This window comes from Cryptomeria japonica, chromosome 8 (genome assembly GCF_030272615.1).
Source record: "Cryptomeria japonica chromosome 8, Sugi_1.0, whole genome shotgun sequence".
NCBI lineage: Eukaryota > Viridiplantae > Streptophyta > Pinopsida > Cupressales > Cupressaceae > Cryptomeria > Cryptomeria japonica.
Genome location: NC_081412.1, coordinates 3,475,633 through 3,496,887, shown reverse-complemented (window position 1 = coordinate 3,496,887; position 21,255 = coordinate 3,475,633). Strand labels below are relative to the sequence as shown.

At 36.3% G+C, this 21,255-nt stretch overlaps 1 protein-coding gene across 1 annotated transcript; it reads right to left on the bottom strand.

Moving 5' to 3' along the window:
- Nucleotides 1-694: 694 nt before the first annotated feature.
- Nucleotides 695-20,890, bottom strand: LOC131028882 (NADH-ubiquinone oxidoreductase 20.9 kDa subunit). The gene is made up of 2 exons (XM_057959258.2): nucleotides 20,484-20,890; nucleotides 695-1,089 (listed from the first exon to the last, which is right to left on the bottom strand). The coding sequence occupies exons 1-2, from the start codon at nucleotides 20,647-20,649 to the stop codon at nucleotides 929-931; spliced, it is 327 nt and encodes a 108-aa protein (XP_057815241.1). The 5' UTR covers nucleotides 20,650-20,890; the 3' UTR covers nucleotides 695-928.
- Between the last annotated feature and the right edge of the window lie 365 nt (nucleotides 20,891-21,255).

The window sequence follows — 21,255 nt, the reverse complement described above, 5'->3', positions numbered from 1 at the left end:
AGATCACTCTTAATTAACTTATATGTATAGGATTAACATTATATTGGGATTTGTCCCGATGAAGTTGGTCATTGTTTAATGTGTAGAAGTGGCATATAAATTAAGAGCATTCCTCCCACCATTTCCTCTAATCCATTGAGATTCAACCATTTCTTTTTCTAAAGTTTTTGGCACCTAAGGGTATCAAGGGTTTCTCTCAAATTCTTCATTGTCTCTTGTTCTCTCAACATGTTCAGGTATTTCATTTCTGTAATTTGCATTGGGCAACATAACTTTTTTCCTACTATATATGGTAAACATTTTCTTCAATTTTTTGAGATAGTACTTTTGAGACCACATGACAATGATTTCTCTCTTTATCTACTCCTGGCCTGTTATAGAGTATGGACTGAATGAAAAAACTTACGTTAGTTCAGCAAGAGGTCCAAGTAAATAGTGGCCTCGCATGCTCATCAACAATTCCCAAAAGTGAAGCATAGTGAACTGCAAATTTGATGTTGCACAGGACCTATTGATAATAACTCCCACTTAGGGCTTGATTTACATAAGCAAATGGTGCAATGTAACTTCAACAGATAATTAGGCCAAACAGAATGTACTCGAAACAGTCATGCATCTCACACATAAAAGATTATGATTTCTTATATAGGTTAACAAAAAACAAAGCAAGAAATTTCCAACACACACAGAAAAAGATACAAAGAAAAATGTATATTAGGCATTTGGAATTGTCTTACAATAACAATGCAACACCCCAAATATTTCTTCATAAATGTTAGACAGTATACAATAAGAATACCAATCATTGCAGTTCCATATTTAATTGTGTCATTGCAGAATCCTTCATGCCTACAAAATTCAGCCCAAGTGAGGCCACATTGTTTGCAGCACTTAGAACCAAAAAAATGAATAACAAACACACCCTTATCTATAGCATTCCCTTCTTCTTATAATAAGCAACATCCTCATCATTAGGGAAGAGACCCATGAGCCGACCAGCAGAGTTCTGATAAGCATACATGAAGCCACCCATCAGCCCAATTAACCCTGCTGTCACCATGGATGGTCCCCTCAAGTTGCAGTTCCCACCTGCCATCATCATCATTTAATAGCTATTTATTAACAATCATTTTTATATATAATTATATTAGTGGCAATTACAAATAAATTATATTCATAACCTAGGACATCACATTTTCTATTTTTGAATGAAAACAATCAAACTGAACTTGAAGATTTAATTCTAAAACAAAAAACCCATTGAAACAATCTTCTCAACAAAAAAAATATTAGGCATAATAACATGAATAACAGCACTCATTACCTAGTATGCAATATTTTAAATCAAAACACTCAAACTAACTTTTGAGACTTAAATTTTAAAACTGACCACTCACAGAAACAATCTTCTAAACAAACAATGATATTAACAACTGCACAAATAATCAGTCATAATCTAGTATGCCAAATTTTCAATTAAAACAATCAAGTTAAGCTTGGAGATTCTATTTTAAAACCAAATACCCATAGATTAAATATTCTAAACAAAATAATACTATTGAAGATAACTACACAGATAATCACAAGTCATAACCAAGTATAATTTGGTATGTTTCTGGAATTAATGCACTATGAATTTTTTGCATAATCGTTTTTTATCACACTCAATGATCAATCATTTTTTATTTCTAGAAACAAACTAAATTATTTAAATGGACCGTGGAAACATCATGTCTACAATAATCTAGTATATCAAATTTCAAACCGGAAAAATCAAACTACTCTAAGAGATTTTAAACTGGACATCCTTAGTAACAATTATTTCAACAGATACTGGTATCAGGGACAATAATGCAGATAACATTCGTTATAACCTTACAAATCTTAATCTTAAATGATAACAATCAAAATAAGCTTGAAGAACTAATTTCAAACCTGCACACATATAAACAATTTTCTAATCAGATAAATAGACTTTCATAGCACACAAATAGAAACAGGATTGACTCAATTGATCACAGCAAGCAGGTCATCAAACAGCAGGTCACAAGGTTCCAATACACCAAGACATGTGTCCTATAAATGAATTTGGCAAAAACTATAAAGTAGGTTGAATTCATTTGTTATATATCTCTATTATTTGACATATATACAAATGTTGCCAGATATGCTCACCTCTCCTCCCCAAGTGTGCATAACACCATACCCTATATGGATTTGGTACAGTATGGCGCAAATATGGGGTCAGATACCCACACATGCCAAAAAAAATCTGTTTTTCCCAGCCACACTGGATACTGCACAACTCAGAGGTTTTAAAAATCTGACGTGATGCTTACTAAAATCAATTAGTGGAAAGGGAAAGAAAGCTGCAATAAGGGTGGTGCTTTTTGAGCCTTTGCTCATGCATCCTGCTTCTTCTCCAATGAATTCCCTAGGTGGTATAGGTTACTCCCACAGCCCTGAGCGATATGAGTGATAAGTATGAGTCATTAGCTAGATCTAAATGCTCCTACCTATTGATGTGTATTTTGTACACGACCAAACACAGAATAAAATACCTAAAGGTACCTTATCCTCTCTTGAGCGAAGTTTCCCGACTACTGAAGATCTCGCCGAAGGATCAGTCGAGGCAACTCCAAGGTTCCTGTATGTAGGATCTCTACTCGTGGATAAGCTCTCTGTGGTATGATGTGATTTTGCTGGAATCACAAGGAAACTTACACTTGATGACTGAACGTCTGATTTGCTGGAATCACAAGTCCTATTTACTAACTGGAAGACAAACAAATGGCAAAAGATGCAGGGTTCAGGAAGTCTACTCTACTACCTAGAATGCGAGAAGATGGATGAACGACTAGGTGGAGTCCTACTGGGCTGAGTCTCACCATCAGGCTTGAACAATCCGACATCAACTCAGTGCAATCTTCTAAGGGATGCTTCCAATACGTTCAAATCGTACACCATCAGACATTGATCACCATTCAAAATAATGCATGAACAATAGATGTGTAACGACTTAAGATTAAGCTCATTTTATGTCAGTTGACCAAAGTAGGGCGCACTTACAATCAGTAAGAGGCTAGTGGTATGGATTAGACGGATTCCACACAGGTGCATTCAACAACTCCTTTCATTCAATTTAATTATCTATCATCTAAAATGAAGATTCAACAAGAGACCATGCATATTGCAACGAAACAACACACTTCACCATAACTTCAATGAAAATGGAGTTTGTTTACAATCACTGGCAACAATTTCTTGCCTTGTCCTCCTAATTTACTCTAATTGCTATTCTATCAGCAAACTATTCACTATTAGCTAACTATTCATCTACTACAATTATTGACTAACTATTAGCTTTTACAAATGAGGAGCCAGGGCTTATATAGCGCCCTCAGTACAATTCAATGGCTCAGATCAACTTGAGATCAATGGCCGAGATTTTACAATGAAAACCCTAATTAGGGTTTGTTACAACAAACTCAAATCTGGCCAATGAAATAATTGCATTATTTGGACACGTCTTCTCTGGAATATTCGACCAATGGATAATCGGGGTAGGTACATCAAAGTTTGTGTCATCCCCGATGAGTCAGGTACATTGAATCTGGATACGTTGAGGTGGACCAATCCAACTGGAGGAGCGATGACTGGGACGCCACCTTGTCTGACACTTGCAACTTGGTTGATGTTCATTTTGATGATGCTGAGAAGCTAACTTTAATTAACTCTTCTGAAACTACCTGCTTCTCCAACGGACCCTTGCTTTGACCTCCTTTGTCTTTGATGTGCAGGATGGATGGTGTACCTTTCCTTCAAATGCTAGACTGGTAGAGGTCGTCCTTGATGATGCTGGACTGGAGAAGGTCGTCCTTGTCTTGGCCTGGGCTTCTTTTAACTGCAAGACAAACCAAGAGATGATTAAGGACACATAATAAATTCATTTCAACATAGCATTTTCTACCTTAAATCATCAACAAGAAGATGTTAAAATGAAGCTTGCTCAATATTCTCCCCAGGGACAGGCCCTATAAGAATTTCGCCCTAGACCCTCTGGAAGGGTCAGGAGCGAAATTTGCATTCCTGGCTCAAATTGTTCTCACTTGCAACCGTACTTGCTTAGATACATGCCCAAGGATGCCCTCATTCTCAACCAACACTAATCTTGATGCAAATTTGGGGCAAAAGAGAGGTTTTTTAAGAATTTTGCTCTGGACCCTCTAGAAGGGTCAGGAGCGAAATTCCTGTTTTAGGCTTATTCCTCCATCTTCTTCACTTTCAATTTATCTTGCAAGGCTTAAATAACCTCCCTCCAGTCTTTTCATGCCTTAGGAATCAAAATCATATCTTGACACAAAGGGGAAATAGTGATTTTGATGAATTTCGCTCTGGACCCTTTGGAAGGGTCAGGAGCGAAATTCTCACTTTGCTTGCCCATTCACACCCAATTTGACTTTCTTCACTTCATTTCCTTTGGATTCCCTCACATTGAATTCATTTCCCAGCTTGGCAACATTGGTTTGATCTTCACAAGGCCTAAAAGGTCAAATTCGCTCACAAACCTAGCCAGGGACAGGACCTATCCAGAATTTCGCTCTGGACCCTTTGGAAGGGTCAGGAGCGAAATTCCTATTTTAGCTCAAAATTCACACTTTTGAAGGTCAAACATCTCTCCAAGGCATTCCAAATAGCTTCTCTCACCCTAGTCTAGGCCTGACTTAGCACAAAATTTGGAGGATAAGATGGTTTTTAGGATTTTCGCTCTGGACCCTTTGGAAGGGTCAGGAGCGAAAATCTTATTTTAGGTTTATTTCCTCATTCTTTCAACTCCAATCCACCTCCAAGACCAAGGACACATCGCCTCACTCCTATCTAGGCCATAAAAACCAAAAACTTGACTTGATTTGCAAGGGAAAAAGGGTGATCCTAGGAATTTCACTCAAAATTTGCATTCTTGGTGATCAAGAGTCCTTCTAAGGCAATCCAAATAGCTTCTCTCACCCTTGTCCAGGTTTGACTTTACTCAAATTTTGGAAGAAAAGATGGTTTTTAGGATTTTCGCTCTGGACCCTTTGGAAGGGTCAGGAGCGAAAATCACTTTTTAGGACAAATTCTACCATTCAACTCACCTCCAAGGTCAAGGAAACTTTGCTCCATCCTTCCCTAAGCCATAAAAACCAAAAGCTTGACTTGATTTGTGGTGCAGGAGCACCCTTCTAAGGTCTTCTTCCATTTGGATTTTGTTGGGATTTTGCTTCTTTAAGAAGCCATGTAAATGTAATAAGAGCCAAGAGCTCATTGGTCTTGTTTAGGTCCTTGTCTAGGTCCTAGCTTCACAAGTCTAGGTTGAGTTTTCTTGTGGAGTAGAGGGTATGTGTGCCATTGATGAGTTTGGGGTCCTTTTAGCATGGTTGTGTCCATAGGATAGCCCAATGTAGGCCTAAAGTCAAGAAAAGCAACATTGCAAAAGTTGCTCAAAAGTTGCAAAAAGTTGTCATGCAACTTTTCCACCTAATAGGTCATGACCTTAGCTTGGCGTGGAGAACCCTAACCTTGGCACACAAACTGAGGCAAAGACATTATATATTGTTGCAAACCCTAAAATGAGGGGTTGGATGTCAGATTGTACGGCCAAAGGGTAAAGACCTTGACTGTGACTGTGTTTTTGTTACCAGTCGGCACAAATGGAGCATTAAAAGATTGACAATGGATTGTTTTGCAGACTAAACTGTGTTGAGAGTCTTGTATTGTGTTTATACCAATGAAACATTAACCGTTTGGGGAATTAATCAACAAAACAAAAGTATAAGATTTTTTGAAAAAATCGGGAATTAATCGGGAAAAAATCGGCAAAAAATCGGATATAGTATAAAAATAAATATATTTTTAAAATTAAATATAGTATAAATTAAATATATATTAATTATATATTAAAAATGATATAATATACATTATAAATTTAAAATAAATATTATTATATTTACATTTATTAATGGTCTATAAAGATACGAATTTATAATTTATAATTTTTAAATTGTTTATATTTCTAAATTACAATTTTATTAAATTATATAATTATTCTATATAGTTTAATAAATTACACACTAATATAATATATAATAATTTTAATTTATAAATTATTTTATATATATTAATTATATATTAAAAATTAAATAATATATATTATAAATTAAAAATAAATATTATTATATTCAAATTTATTAATGATCTATAAAGATACGAATTTTTAATTTATAATTTTTAAATTATTTATATTTCTAGTTTACAATTTTATTAAATTATATAATTATTCTATATATTTTAATAAATGACACTAATATAATGTATAATAATTTTAATTTACAAATTATTTTATAATGTTAATTATTAAATTATTTTTAATTATATATTAAACATAGTAAACAATAATATAAATGAATGTAAGGATTGTCGCTTATAATTTTTTTTTATAAATACCTATATAAAGTTTATAATCCCCCAAATAAGATGTCATAGTTTTTAATTTAGAGTTCAGAGTTTAATTTAAAGTTCTCAATAATATAAAGCTACCAAAAATAAGGAAACAACGGAAAGCTTATTCTCGTATTTCTCAAGCTTTATCAATTGCAGAAACGTTATTTCCGATTTTTATTTATAATTCCCAGGTGAAACAACGAGACAAGGGGAGGCTCTTATTCAAAATGCAAACAAAAATATTTAAGGATTCAATTTTCAGTGATACAGAAAGTCATTAAGGTTTTGCAGAGGTCAAATCATCCAACAAAAAATTAAGGACAAAAATTTTGAACCCTAACTGATTCCATGCAAACTATACCCAGAATCGGTCTATTTTCATAGGTGATTTTTAGGGTTTATGTCATTTTTTTAGTTGAGCAGATATTTCGCAATTTTTAAACACGATTTAAACACAATTTTGCAGAGTTCTACCCGCAATTAATCGGCCAAAGTCGTTGACTGATAGTCAACGATTTTTTGGCCCGACTTTGGGGAAAAAATCAGCATTTCTGACAATTCACGATTAATCGCGACTCAATGCCGACTTTTGTTTCTATGGTTTATACAGTCATTTTGAGCACTTAGATTAAGTGCGTTTTCCAAGTTTTGGTGTGTTTGTAAATACTTTGCAAATTTCTTCTTTACTGTCCAGTTTTGGACTGTTTTGTGTAAATGGGTTGACAACTCCTATCCCCATTGTGGAAACACCATGAAACCATAGGGAATAGGAGTGCAGACCCTGTACAGTATCTCAGAGGAAGCAGGGCCCTTGAAGATGCAGGAAAGCCTTTCAAAGACCCACTCTTAGGCGAGACTGGACTGTGCCCGGCTAGGAAGGGTTGAGGTTGCAGAGGTCCGTGAGAGCAAGGAAGGACAAGGAAGGACAAGGAAGGAGGCACCCTTTGGAGGAGTTGTAGAGGGGTGTGTGGAGCATCGTTGGTGAGAAGGAGGAGCTTCCACCAATCCAAACAATGTGGTGAAGACAGCAAACCATCATTGTGACCTTGGCAGGCCTAAAAACCCTCATAAAAACCCTCAAACAAACCCCTAAATTCACCTAGGGCAGTGTACGGACACTTGGAGGCCCAAAACCAGGAAAAATTTTGAGCCTTTGCCAAATGAATAGCAGTCCCTTTGGGGAGTTTCACAAGCTTGGGCATCATTTGCAAGAGGGAGCCCTAAAAGTCCGGAATGGAGGCCTAATTGGGCACATTCCTTGTAGCCCTATTTTGTAGGAAAGAAGCAAAATAGTGAGATCGGTAACACATAGGAAGGTCAAAACCTCTTGGGGGCACATGAATGGATGGAGAACTATGTCAAAGACCTGTCTTATCCTTGCTAGGACCTGAGAAGGTGTAGGAAGAGTTAAACCCTTATTAGCCTATGGACACTAAGAACTTGGCCTAACAAGGAAGACAATGAGGTCCATGAAGATTTTCGCTCTGGACCCTTTGGAAGGGTCAGGAGCGAAAATGATGATTTGAGCTTGACTCTCCATTTCTCCAACTCCAAACCACCTCAAGAGGCAAAGACATGCTATCCCACTTCCATCCACGCCATAAAAAACCAAGGACTTGACCTCCTCCAATGGAAAAATAGGTGTTTCTAGGAATTTCGCTCTGGACCCTTTGGAAGGGTCAGGAGCGAAATTCACTATTTAGCTCAAAATCCTTCACTTTTCAATGCTTTCAAACATTTCCAATGGCAAAAGATGTCCATCCTTCCTTTCAAGATGCCTTGCAAATCCAAAATTTGGTCAATCTAGGGAGGAAATGAGCCTTGGGAGGATTTTCGCTATGGACCCTTTGGAAGGGTCAAGAGCGAAAATCTTAGTTTAGGCTTGATCACTCACTTTTCAAACTTCAAACCACCTCAAGAAGCAAACTTAGATCATTTTCCACCTAAGGAACAAGGATTGATGCCCAAATCAAGTAGCAAATGAGGTTTATAGTGAATTTCGCTCTGGACCCTTTGGAAGGGTCAGGAGCGAAATTCCCTTTTAGGTTAAAATCTTGATCTTCAAAATCATCCAACTCCATCTCAAGGAAAGAACGTACCAATTCATCTTCCAACATGCCCTAGCGACCAACACTTAGTCAAAATTAGGAAGGAAATGAGAGCTACAAAGATTTTCACTCTGGACCCTTTGGAAGTGTCAGGAGCGAAAATCATGTTTTGGGTTCGATCCTTGACTTTTCCAACTCTCATCCTCTTTGGGAGGCCAACATAGATCTTCCCTCATGCATCTCCACCTTGGTCCTGACTCTTGCTAAGGGAAAAATGAGTGTTTTCAAGAATTTCGCTCTGGACCCTTTGGAAGGGTCAGGAGCGAAATTCCCTTTTGGGCTAGAATCCTTCATTTTTCCACCTTCACTCACTCCCTAAGGCTAGAACACTCAAAAATACCTCCAAACATGCCTTAGGAACTAGGAATTTGGCCATGATAAGTGAGAATTTTGAGGTCTTCAAGGATTTTCGCTTTGGACCCTTTGGAAGGGTCAGGAGCGAAATTCCCACTCTTGGCTAGCTTCTCACTTAGGTTCACTTCATTCTCCATCAAACTTGATCAAATCAACTTCCTTCTTTCACTATCAAGATATTCCATCACCCGACTGGGTCCAGGCAAGGTCAGACTAGGTTTTAAGGCCAAAGGAAGACAAAAAGGGAAGATTTCGCTCTGGACCCTTTGTCAGGAGCAAAATCCTCATTTGAGGCTAGGTTTCATCATCTTGAGGTCCAAAAACTCCCCTTCAAGGCAAATATGCATCAAAACCTACCAAACCATGCCTTAGAAGCTCCAAACTGGGTCAAGCTAAGAAGCAAAATAGAGGAAATATGAATTTCGCTCTGGACCCTTTGGAAGGGTCAGGAGCGAAAATCATCCTTGGGCTCAAATCCTGACTTCATTTTCACATTTCCTCATTCAAACAAGCATTTTTACCTTCATTCAAGCCTAGGAATGCGTTAGTTCTAGGTTTTGGTCAAAGTAGAATGTCTTATGGAGAATTTCGCTCTGGACCCTTTGGAAGGGTTAGGAGCGCAATTTGACATTTTGGTCTCTCCGTCAAGATCATTTTATGGAATATAACATTTAAGTATAAGTGAGTTATATTCCATATATGCTGTCAGGATGTTTGAGAGTGGTTTCAGACCTCCAGGAGTTATATTGCAAAATCTAGTTTTTGGAGGATTCTTCAGTTTTCCAGACTTAGTCAAATTTCAGGATCAGGACATTCCAGACTTAGCCAAATTTCAGGATCAGGACATTCCAGACTTAACCAAATTTCAGGGCATTTGAAGATCAGGATGACATTCCAAACATCATCACTCACCAACTTGACCTAGCTCGGACCTTCAAGAATGATACTCACTCACCAAGCAAGACACAATTAGCAACAAGAGCAAAACCAAGCCCTAAGGAAGACTTTCAAAGAAACCCTAATTCTGGAGCCCCAAAGACTCACCTCGGCTCAAGTAGAGCCTGCCATCCTAGTGATCCCCCTGGCAACACTCGAAAAGCAAAGGCTAACAAACAAAACTCTAAAACCTAGAAAGCAAAACCCCACAAAGCGAAAAAAGTAGGGGTCCCCATTTGCAATGGGGCGATGTGTGAATACGTCACAACACTACCACACCTTTCACTTCTAGGTCTCAATCTGGATCTCTTGGATCTATGGCTGGATTTGGATCCCCGACAAGGTTAACCATTGCCTACACTAGTTTCTTGGTTGTCTTTCCCATTGTTACAGTTAACTCCATCTATCATTTTCACCTTTACCATAATTTCAAGAAAAAAACTAAAACATTAAATATTTCAAATTAACATTTTAGCTTTAAGTTTTTTAATATATAATTTTATAATTAATAATAATGTAATAAATTTAAGTTCATTCAATATTAAAATTTATTTGAATTTCAATATGTTTAGAATAGTTAAATACTTTCACATTTAAGTCTAAATTAAAAAAATTAAAATAAAACAGAGTAAATATATTTTAACTACTAATAATAAATAATATTATAATAGTTAAATACTTTAAAATTTAAATATGAATCAAAAATTAAAATAAAATAAACTAAATATAATTTTCAAATACTCTATGTAACCCGCATGTTTAGTGGAGTTGTGACTTGGGCCGTGGGTTTGCTCCCCATTGGTCTCGGGTTTCAACTTTGAGGGACGGGTTAACCTGGTGTTTGTTGGTTGCGGGCTCCGACAACACCCCCAAAGAATTAGCCTCGCCTCAACTCGCCCCTTCCTGAACCCCAACTTGGCAACATGTAAGCCCAAAGTAAGGCAGGTTGGGCGCTGGGCTAGGTCACGGGGATACCCTTAGCGTATCAAAAAAAATAAGTTAAGAGCTCTATGTACTAAAACTAGTTTATAACTTAAATATAATATGTATATGTATATATATATATATACACGTATATGTGTGTGTATGTATACACACACATACATATATGTGTATATATATACACACACACATAGGTAGCGAGAGAGAAATTATTGTTGTATTTGTTAGCAGCAATCAAGAAGGAAGATTGAGAGGGGGGGTGAATCAATCTTCATCGGATCTCAGCAAATTAAACTTCAAAACATAAACTGATAAACCATAGCAACAAATAGATAAACACAACACCAAGATTTTGACGTGGAAGACCCGGTTAAAGGAAAAACCACGGTGGGAACTTACCCACAATAAGATGATACTCTACAGCATTATGTGAAAATATTACAATGGGGAATGCACATGCATTCAGGCACACTACCTAGAGCTCACTGCTCAAAGATATATGCCCGGAAGGCTACAACCCTAAAGGAAGTCTCACTGACTTACAAAATGATTCGGACTACACTCCAGAAGGAATGAACTACAATGACAGCATCTACAATTGCCTGATAACAATTCCGGTTAAGCACAGTTGTCTGCTCTGCAACACCAAACACACCTCACCACTTCGCTAAATGATATATCCTTGTTCGCACATTCACCTCTCTCTGATAATGCAGACACAATACTGACACCTAAATTACATAAGCATCTCACCTATATATACAAATCATCAACCTTGATAACAAGGTCGGCTAAACCCTCAACCCTTAACTCACAATTACAAAAATTACATTGCGCGATACAAAGATTGACCACTGGACCAATATTATGATTTACATTACATAGCATGGACCTAATTCAAATTCCCAAACGATTACACCCACCGGAAATCCCGCCAAGATCAACCGCAACACACTACACCACTAGAAATACTGCATAACACACAAATCACCGCCGGTTAATAGAAATCACCAAACACTCGCACAACAATCAATGCGGATCGCCAAAACAAATAGGACACGACTAGGAAACACCAGCAAGCACGTTAGAATCATCCAGAATAGTTGCACCAACACCTCTTTTCAAATCTTCATCAGTCAACGTCTCAAAGCTCAAGAATACAACCAACCAGCAACTATCACTCAGCGTCTCAAAGCTCAAGAATACAACCAACCAGCAACTATCACTCAGCGTCTCAAAGCTCAAGAACACAACCAACCAGCAACTATCACAAGGAAAGATAACTTGCAGAGCACCAAATCACGAACCATCTGATATGGAGATACACAAGATCATCCCCAACAATAATCCAAAGTCTCAGCACAAGATCTTATCACACCGGAATATATCGGAGGAAATACCGGACTTTGCAAAACAGAGTAACAAAACCAAACTACAAAACCAGATCAAAAACTCTTCCCAAACTCACCAGAATAACTCACAGGAATATGTTGATATCAATGACAACAACGTGTCCTAGCAGCAACAATGATCAACCAAATCTAACAATCTCCCCAACAATCCAACAGTATCTAGCCATATTCGTATCAAATACCATACCCATATCCATGTCCATGCAACTTTGATGTATAGTGATCAAGTTTGCAACCTGTAGTTCCTTAAAGTTGTTATATACCAAACAAAAACTTTATATACCCTGATGCTTTTCCATCAAATGAAAGAGAACAAATCATTTCGTAAGAGCAAGCTCCAAAAGAACCTGGGATTTAGACTTGATTAATTGTGACTGAAACCATTATGCAAATTGAAGTATTTTCCTTTTTAGGGAGTAAAATTTGATATTCAAGTGAGTATTCTATGGATTTAAAGCAAATGATATGATCATTTGAGAAAAAAGATACCAAATTGATACTATCTATTTTGCAGTGAGGATGGCCAAAATTGGTAATTTGCTTGACTCTAATGTATTGTAACGGGCAAAGATAATTTTTAGAACAATGCCAAGTCCTTCATTTGAAATTCCAAGCAGCCCTACAAGTTGCTTAAAATATACATGTCGAGGTGTTATTGTGTAATGGTAATGTGGGGCAGGGATAGTTTTTAGGGATGGAAATTCTTGTACAGAATGATGGACAAATCTTCCCAATTCAAAAGGGCGAATAAGGATTAATTAAAAGAATACCAGTTCTTTGCTGGCCTCGGTTTCCTTCTCCTACTCTCCTTTCAAGTAGGACCTTTAGGGCCTTTAGGCATTTGAATGACTACAAGTTCCTTGGACATTTAAACAATTACAGGGCCTTTATGCACTCAACCAGAAACTATAGGTGAAGTTGCTTGAAACATGAGGTGTAAAATATGTGGAACTGTCCTTGGCACAAGTTAAATACCAATACTTTTAAGGTTATTTTAATTACTATCTAGGCGTAGGTGAGTATTTTAAGGTGTATTTTAATTGTTATCTATGTGGAACTGTCCTTGGCCAAGTAAGGCTTGGTCTTGAGGTCACAAGCCACAAATGGAAATTTTGAACACTAAATAAGCCAAAAAGAAATTCTTTCGTGGGCTTTGTACAACAAAGTCTATATAAACCAAATTTGTTTGGCGTCTATCATGGTGCAACCTTAAAAAACCTTTACTTTTATTGATATAACTTTTCATACATTTTTAATCAAAATTTACAATTTATATGAAAATTAGGAGTGGCTTTTAGATCAATTTTTACAATTTTGTACAAAAAAAATCCGGTTGAAAAGGTATTCTTGTAGCAAAGACTATCAAGTATTCCCCAAGGATGCATACCCAAGGTGTAATAACCCATCTCAAATGTTTAGAATGTCTCGGGGATGTAGGGATGGAGCTGGGGAGGGGGAGGAGGGGGGGGCAAAGGAATGTCCCCTTCTATCTGTGCCCGAATATACCCCATTTATAGTAAATTTAATGGGTCAGAAACATCCTTCTCCCTATACTTCTTTGGGACTTCAAAAGGACATAATTATTGAATAAACACACATGCTTATACCGAGAGGGGGGTGAATCAGTATAAGACCAACTTTTTGCTTATTTAACACTACAATAATATAATTAAAAGCATCCACATAAATAAGAGACACAAGATTTTACATGGAAACCCTTTCGGGAGAAAACCAAGGCAAATAGTTGCTTGGATCTACTGTTCAAATCCAGCATCAGCAAAATGAAATCTTCTTTACAATAATTTGTAGGCACCAACCCATAGGAGACACCAATCCCCTACAACTGGACACCAATCTCTTTCAATGAGAGGCACCAACCTCTCCATCTCTTATAATGGAAGGCACCAAGCTTCAAATTTCAATATGATATATATATATATATATATATATATATATACTAAGTCACCGCATTCGCCGAATTTTCGGCTTCAAGTACGGAATTAGGCGAATCCATGAAAAAATAATAAAATTTGGAAAAAATCGCTGGAAATTCGTACGACAAAATGCAAGGTTTGTTGTTCATCGCATTGACGTTGTTTGTGGCCAAGTCCGCCATTGATGTTGTGCCCAGCCGCTGCCGTGCTGTGTGAGGCCCTGTCCAACCACGATTTTTCCCTCAACCATCGGATTACTATTTTTTGTATTAGAGATATGACTACCAAAAATTTGTTATTTTTTATTAAGACTAAGAGTTCCAAATAATATTAAAGTAGCCATCAGATTTTTATTTTTCGTATTAGAGATAAGGCTACCAAATAATATTAAAGTAGTTTTTTGTATAGGATTTTTATTTTGTTTTTAAGGTTTTATTTTTCATTCCTTCCGGTAGGATTAATGTTATTTTAATATGCTTTTAGTTATTAATGTTAAATATATTTAGTTTTATTTATTGTTTTATAATTTAATTTATATTAATTTTTTATTAAAAATTTGATATTTAGTATATTTAATTTATTATTATTTTAATTTATTTTAATTTTTAATAATGTTTTCAAATCTATTTTGCAATCTTAAATTATTTTGATAATTTATTAGATATATTACTTATATTTAAAAACTAAATTATATAAGGCGAATTTGATGTCGAATTTTTTTCTGAATTTTTGCCTTTGCCGAGTTTCATCCGAATTTTATAGTTGCCAAACTCAAATTCAAATTCGAACGCAGTGACTTAGTATATATATATGAACTACTTGAAACTGATTCAAAATGTCCTTACAAATCTGCTCATAACCACATTCAAATCTTCATAAAATGCCTTTCAACAATCGTGCATAAGTTTGCTCCAATGTCTTCCACAAAAAAGAGATCAAATAGATCTCATAAATCTGCTCAAAAACTTTATACAAATCTTCTTGAATATCCTCTTATTTCTGCTCTTAATACACAAAAATATTTCTCAAATTGCTTGATAAAAAATAACCCTCGAGGGTCATTTATTTAACCCTCCTATATGCATCCTTTCACCAAAAGATATGCCTCTCCAAGGTGCTCAGCCAAGATAGGCATGAATATACTTTTTTATTGTTTTTATTTCATTGCCCAAGGTCAGTGCTAGGCTCAAGGAGGGCATCCCTCTTGGGGACCCAAACAAAACACCAATTAAAAATTAATTTAATTCCCCTTAATGAGGGGCGGCTCCTATGAGAGGGTCGTCCCAAGATGAAATATTTTTTTTGCATTATTTAACTCTCCTTCAAGCATGGATGCCAATATTTACTTGTGCAAGTTGATAATTAAATTGCCTCTCTTTGATCAACAAAATCTCAATCATAGTGCCATAAATTTGGCACACACTAATCCTCCATCCATTATGCCACTGGTTTGCCATTTGACATTAATGACAATAATCCAACAATCTCCCCCTTTGTCATTGATGGCAACCCTATGAAAATAATCTTCTAAAAGCAACTGGATCATACAACTCCTCCTAATTGAAATGCTCATCTTCTCAAAGCAATTGAATCATACAACTCCCCCTGACTGATATGCTCCCCCTTTGATATCAATGGCAAAGGATATCCAGTGCTAATTGAATAAGGCGATGAATAGCTCCTCCTAAACACATGTTATCTTTTTAAAAGGCTTATTGACTGGGTGAGAGTGACATCAATCCAATTTCTCCCTTGGGTACTCAAAAGTCTCTTTTGGAAGAGGATTTGTAAAAATGTCCCCAATCTATTCCTTTGTAGCTATGTACTCCAAATACACTTGTTGATCAACCACCTGCTCTCTTAAGAAATGATATTTAATTGGAATATGCTTTGCATAACATAGGATTGGACTAGATGGAGCATAGTCCAAGAAGGAGCAAACGAAGTGGATGAAAGAGGTTGTGGCGAGTGATGTATTTTGGTATTATGTGCTATAGATCACATCTACTACATTGTCAGTTTTCACCATCATCAAATATGGGGATCCTAAAAGTTCTAATGTTGGGGAGATATACAAGTGCCAACATACATGAGAGAGACCCCAATCTAAAGATTTACAATAAGCACGTTCAACCCATTATTCAATGATGGTAGAACAATCTTAACACTCCTTTATACATGAATCCATATGAGATAAATCCAAAATGGTAGTGAAAAGGTGAAGTTGTCCCCATTTAAGGCAATGGACTGAAGAAAAACATCACAAGAACTTTCAAGAAAATGTGCATTCCAAAAGAAGCATCAAAGATTAATACATAATAAATCAATTTCACTGGTCTCTACTGCTATAAGAGTTCAAAACATATTGATAGAGCCACTTTGACACAAGAGAGGCCACTTAGCTTGTGACAGCCTTATGAGCTTCCAGAATTATTGCATCCACTTGCCATTAGCCTCCTCTCAAAAGTTAAGTGTGCATCTACTGTTGAGACAAATTTAATTGGCATATAGCTTCATCAACTCTATTTAGAGGAAAAAACTTAACTCCACAAGAGCAGTGAAGCGTGTTACTGTCTACAATGCCTTGCATCTCACTGATTATGACAGACCTCAATATAGGGAGAGAGCAGCAACGTAGTGGGATGTAGACCCCAAGAAGCCAACACAAACTGATAAGACCAGGATGTGCAGCCAGTTAAAAGTCCACTGCATGCAGCAAATGAGCTTGGGTACAGTTGTTTTAGTGATGCGGACTAGTTTCTAGCATATCCATTGAATAAAAATTTCTAAGCTTCTTGATCAATGTACCTAGATTCCTACTATGTATGTACTATGCATGATACAACATTTTGACTTCTTTTTTGCATCTATCACTACAAATCATGCATCATATTATATTTTTTATGCTTTGTTATCGAATTCTGCAAGAACCACGACCAAACAGTCCATGCTAGCAAAAATCTTTCAAGGGACTAAATCAGCAAGCCACAAGAAAAATATTTTTCAATTAACTGGGAAAAAACCAGGTTAGAGTCAGGGTAAAAATCGGGAATTTTTGCTGCTAAAATTAGAAGGAAAAAAGAACATAGAAACTGTCTTTTTCCCAAAAAATGATCTTTTTGAAAAAACATGATTAATCCCAATAAAATCACCAAAAAATTGGTCAAAAATTGGGTTGACTCATTAAATCAAAAAACTATGACATTTTAAAAATAAAATCTGCAGGGGACATGTGACAATTAATTGGGATAAATAGGTGATTTCTGCTACCAAGGAGCCTGAACCCGCAGGCTCAGGTTAAGACCCTCGGTGAACCCAAGGAAAACCCACCTGAGATTAAAAGAAAAAAAAAGGAGCTTGTTTTTTAATGAAAAAAAAACAAAGGCAAAAAAGCTTAAAAATTAAAAAAACGTAACCATCACTACACAGCACTTGCATAGTGTAGCTAGTGGGAGTGGCATTGTATTGTTTAGAGTTCTAACTTCTAACAGACAAGTTGATGTTGTTGATGCTCTTGACATTGTTGACGAAGAGAACTGTGACGATTTGTATTGATTTTCTACATGCAGTGCACTAATACAAACCAATTTAAATTATATTTAGCATTTGACAGTTAGCATTAAATTATAAGTTATGCAATGTGTTCTGTATTTGATTTGGTACATTTGGTGAATATTATGGTTATTTTTAAATATATATTTTTCAATAATAAAGTTGTGGATCCAATTGGGACCCGTTCTGAGATATAAAAAGATCAAACATAAAGTCTATGTGATTATTACAGCTTACGCAGAAAGTCCATGACAGCATCAACAACAAAAAGCACCACCCATTACAAGAACGGTGTTTTTGATGCCAAATCAAAAGGACCTTCACCACCTTTCTAAGTATATAGGAACTGGAACAACATAAACCACATCCACACTAACAATAACCTGCCCTCCTGGCTTCACAATGGATTTCTCAACAGCCCACAAGATACCATTATGAGACAGACACAGCATGGAAAAAGGGCTAGATATAGCCACACACCCATCCCTGATGACCACCCACAAGTTTTCTTCATATGACACCACATCTTGACAAAATGGTGCAATATCCTCCAAGCGAAGAGAGTTCAGAACGCATGGACATTTGGAATAGCATCCAAACACCAATTTCCCTGTGGCCTTCTCCTTGGACACTAAAAGATTCTCCTCCTCAGAACTGCCAACAAATCCTCACAAGTTGGCAAGAGATAAGTCATAACCCACCCATGAAATGCTGCAACAACATGTCTTTGAAGCAAAGTCTTCTGCTAATGAAGAATGTGTCCACAAAGCCCACACATCAGCCAGCCCGTTTATGCCAATTATCTCTCACAAACTCCAATAAAGCTTGACAGCCGATAGGTAATGATGAAAGTGTGCTTAAATCTCAGATCTAAGGCAACACCCCTATAAGGGGCATTATGAACAGCCCTTCCTCGCTTCTTTCTTCCAATACTACAACAGCACAACACGCTCACCACCAGCCCACTTAAGAATAATCTGCTCTGTTAAAATCCAATACAAAACAGTAAATACACTTCACTAGCACTCAAACAACTCCTCACATGCAAGAATATAATTATGTTATTAACCAAACAAGGAGCATCAGTGTACCATGCAAATATATATGAAGAACATCTCATATCTACCTTGACAGATACCAAAACACGTACCCTATCTTAAAACATTATTCTCGAGTGGGCAAAAGTTAGGCATTGTTTTTGGATTGCAATGAACCTTGCCAGCCATAGTTCAATGGGCAATACCCCACTTTTTACTTTCAACTTTCCTGACTATACTTAGAAGTGAACAAATATTGATCCACCCGGTGTTAGCAAGATGGCCCACTACAACATTATTTTCTCTAAAGCAATGTTTGAAATTAAGAGACTCAAATAAATTGCCAATCAACATTATTCAAGAATGCTTTGAAGACACCAATCCACAAGCCCTTTGCTTAAGCAGTCATCAATAATGACTTGTATTTTATCTCAAGGTGCTAACAATATACCGGCTCAGCTAATTTAACTCCTTTAAAAAGTGCTATAACTTCCATCTCATTGATCTTTTTTCTTGCCAAGAAAGAGAGATCCCGTTTTCACGAAGTCCATCTTATGTTGTGCAGTACAAACATGTAACTGCCATACCCAATTTGCCATTCAAAGCGCCATCAAAATTTAGCTTTAAGAAACGTTCCTCGAAAGAAAGCCTTTTACTAATTTTCTTTTCTTCTTATTTGCAATCAACTATTTAATGACAGAAGGTGCTATTTTTATATATTTAAGTGCGTGTGAGAGAGAGATCGCATGTGTGTCCATACGCGCATGTGTTTGCATTTAATTTGGTCTTTGTGTGAGAGAGAGAGAGAGAATGAGAGAGTCTGCATATGTGCGTAAACAACCCAGCTTTACTGAAACCAGGAAAAAACTGATCAACACTTAAAACCAAACCCTAAAATCTTAACAAGCAACCTAGGATTATGTCACATTCTAGGATTATCACTGTCAGTATATCACATTATGTAACATTCTATGATTATCACTGTCAGTATATCACATTATGTAACATTCAATGGTTTATTATTGTATTTACTCTATAAGATTTTAAATTTCAGCTTCTTTTGCTTTGTTTAACTTTATATTATTGTAAATTTATTTGTATTGAAAAATTCAAATAATATTTTTTACGAAAGCCATCCTCCACCATCCCCAAAATCCAGTAAAACAAATTGCTGTGAATAAAGCCCATCCTCGATTCCTGAAACTCGTGGAGAACACTAAGATTATCACATGTAGCCGTCAAATTTACAGCCTACTGTGCACCTCGAAGGGATCTCGAGCCAGAGAAGGAAGAACAATTTTTATTTCCCTTTCAAATGAAGGAGATTTTAAAATTTACCTCGTAGAATAAAAATTTTAAATTAAAAATTACCCTGATAGCAAGGATTATGGTGTGCGTTTGAGCAAAACCCATGTGTACGTATCGGCAAATTTTAAAAACACATCCGTTATACTGTACATTATAACATGACCTATGTTTGGAGATCCCAATTATTGGATTCAAAGTTGTTCCAGATAGCATTGGAGGCATCCAGGATTTCCCAAATAACAGCCACAGAACTAAGAAATTATTAAACAAAAGCGACATATATTAAAACAAAAATGTAAATTACCAAATAACGCCCACACTGAAAAATACATCATTAAACACACCCACATGAATAAATAAAACAGTTATCAAACAAAGGCCGGTAAATGAATTTTCTTAACAAACTTAATTACGGCTAACCTGCTAAATATCCCACGGGAATGGAAACGCCAGTGATGGTCGAAAGACGGATGTAATCCAGTACACTGAAATTTCCCACAGTTTTTGTAAAAGGGGGGTTTTTGTCAATGACGGGATATTCTGGCTTTGCCAACATACCCATGTTGTCTCTGTTCAATCGATCCATCCTTCTACAGATTTTGCACCTCAGCTGCTCAAAACCCAGTTAATTCGTTTTGCCCAAACGTCGGCAGACTAGCTTTTAGAAGATTATAATTGTCTAGTTTTGTTTTATGGGTACTGGTTTTTTAAGGCTGTGGTCCCATGGAGAGAGACCAACTAAAAATCTTAAGAATGAAAGAAAACTTTCAAAGGCCGGGAGATCAAGCAGTGTAAGGGGCTCAAACTATATTCTTAAATAATTTTCTTTTCTCCCTTTTTTCAATGTTAGATCTCTTATTATGGAACTCGACTAAAAATCATTGATCTTTGCTTCCTCATATAGTTCTTGAGATTGTCATTTCGCGTTTCTTATGTGAGCTTTACAAGCTCAATTAGACGATCCACGGTTGATATCATCTTAGAGGCTTGCAAGACGATTGAAACGTTTACAGCCATTAGATACTAAAGCAACATAAATCCCACAAAAAAAAATTAACTTAGATTTTTGTTTAAAAACAATTTCATTTGATAAAATTCAATGCTTTTTTATAATTAGATACATGAATTCTTTTTTATTTTAAATTGATTTTCTTGTAAAAGTGAATTTTTAAATGAAATAGAATAATTTTTA

Coding starts and splice junctions, on each gene's coding strand:
- LOC131028882 (XM_057959258.2), bottom strand. CDS start 20,649: ATGGATCGATTGAACAGAGACAACATGGGTATGTTGGCAAAGCCAGAA. Junction 1,090..20,483: donor TCCCGTGGGATATTTAGCAG/GTTAGCCGTAAT, acceptor TGATGATGGCAG/GTGGGAACTGCAACTTGAGG.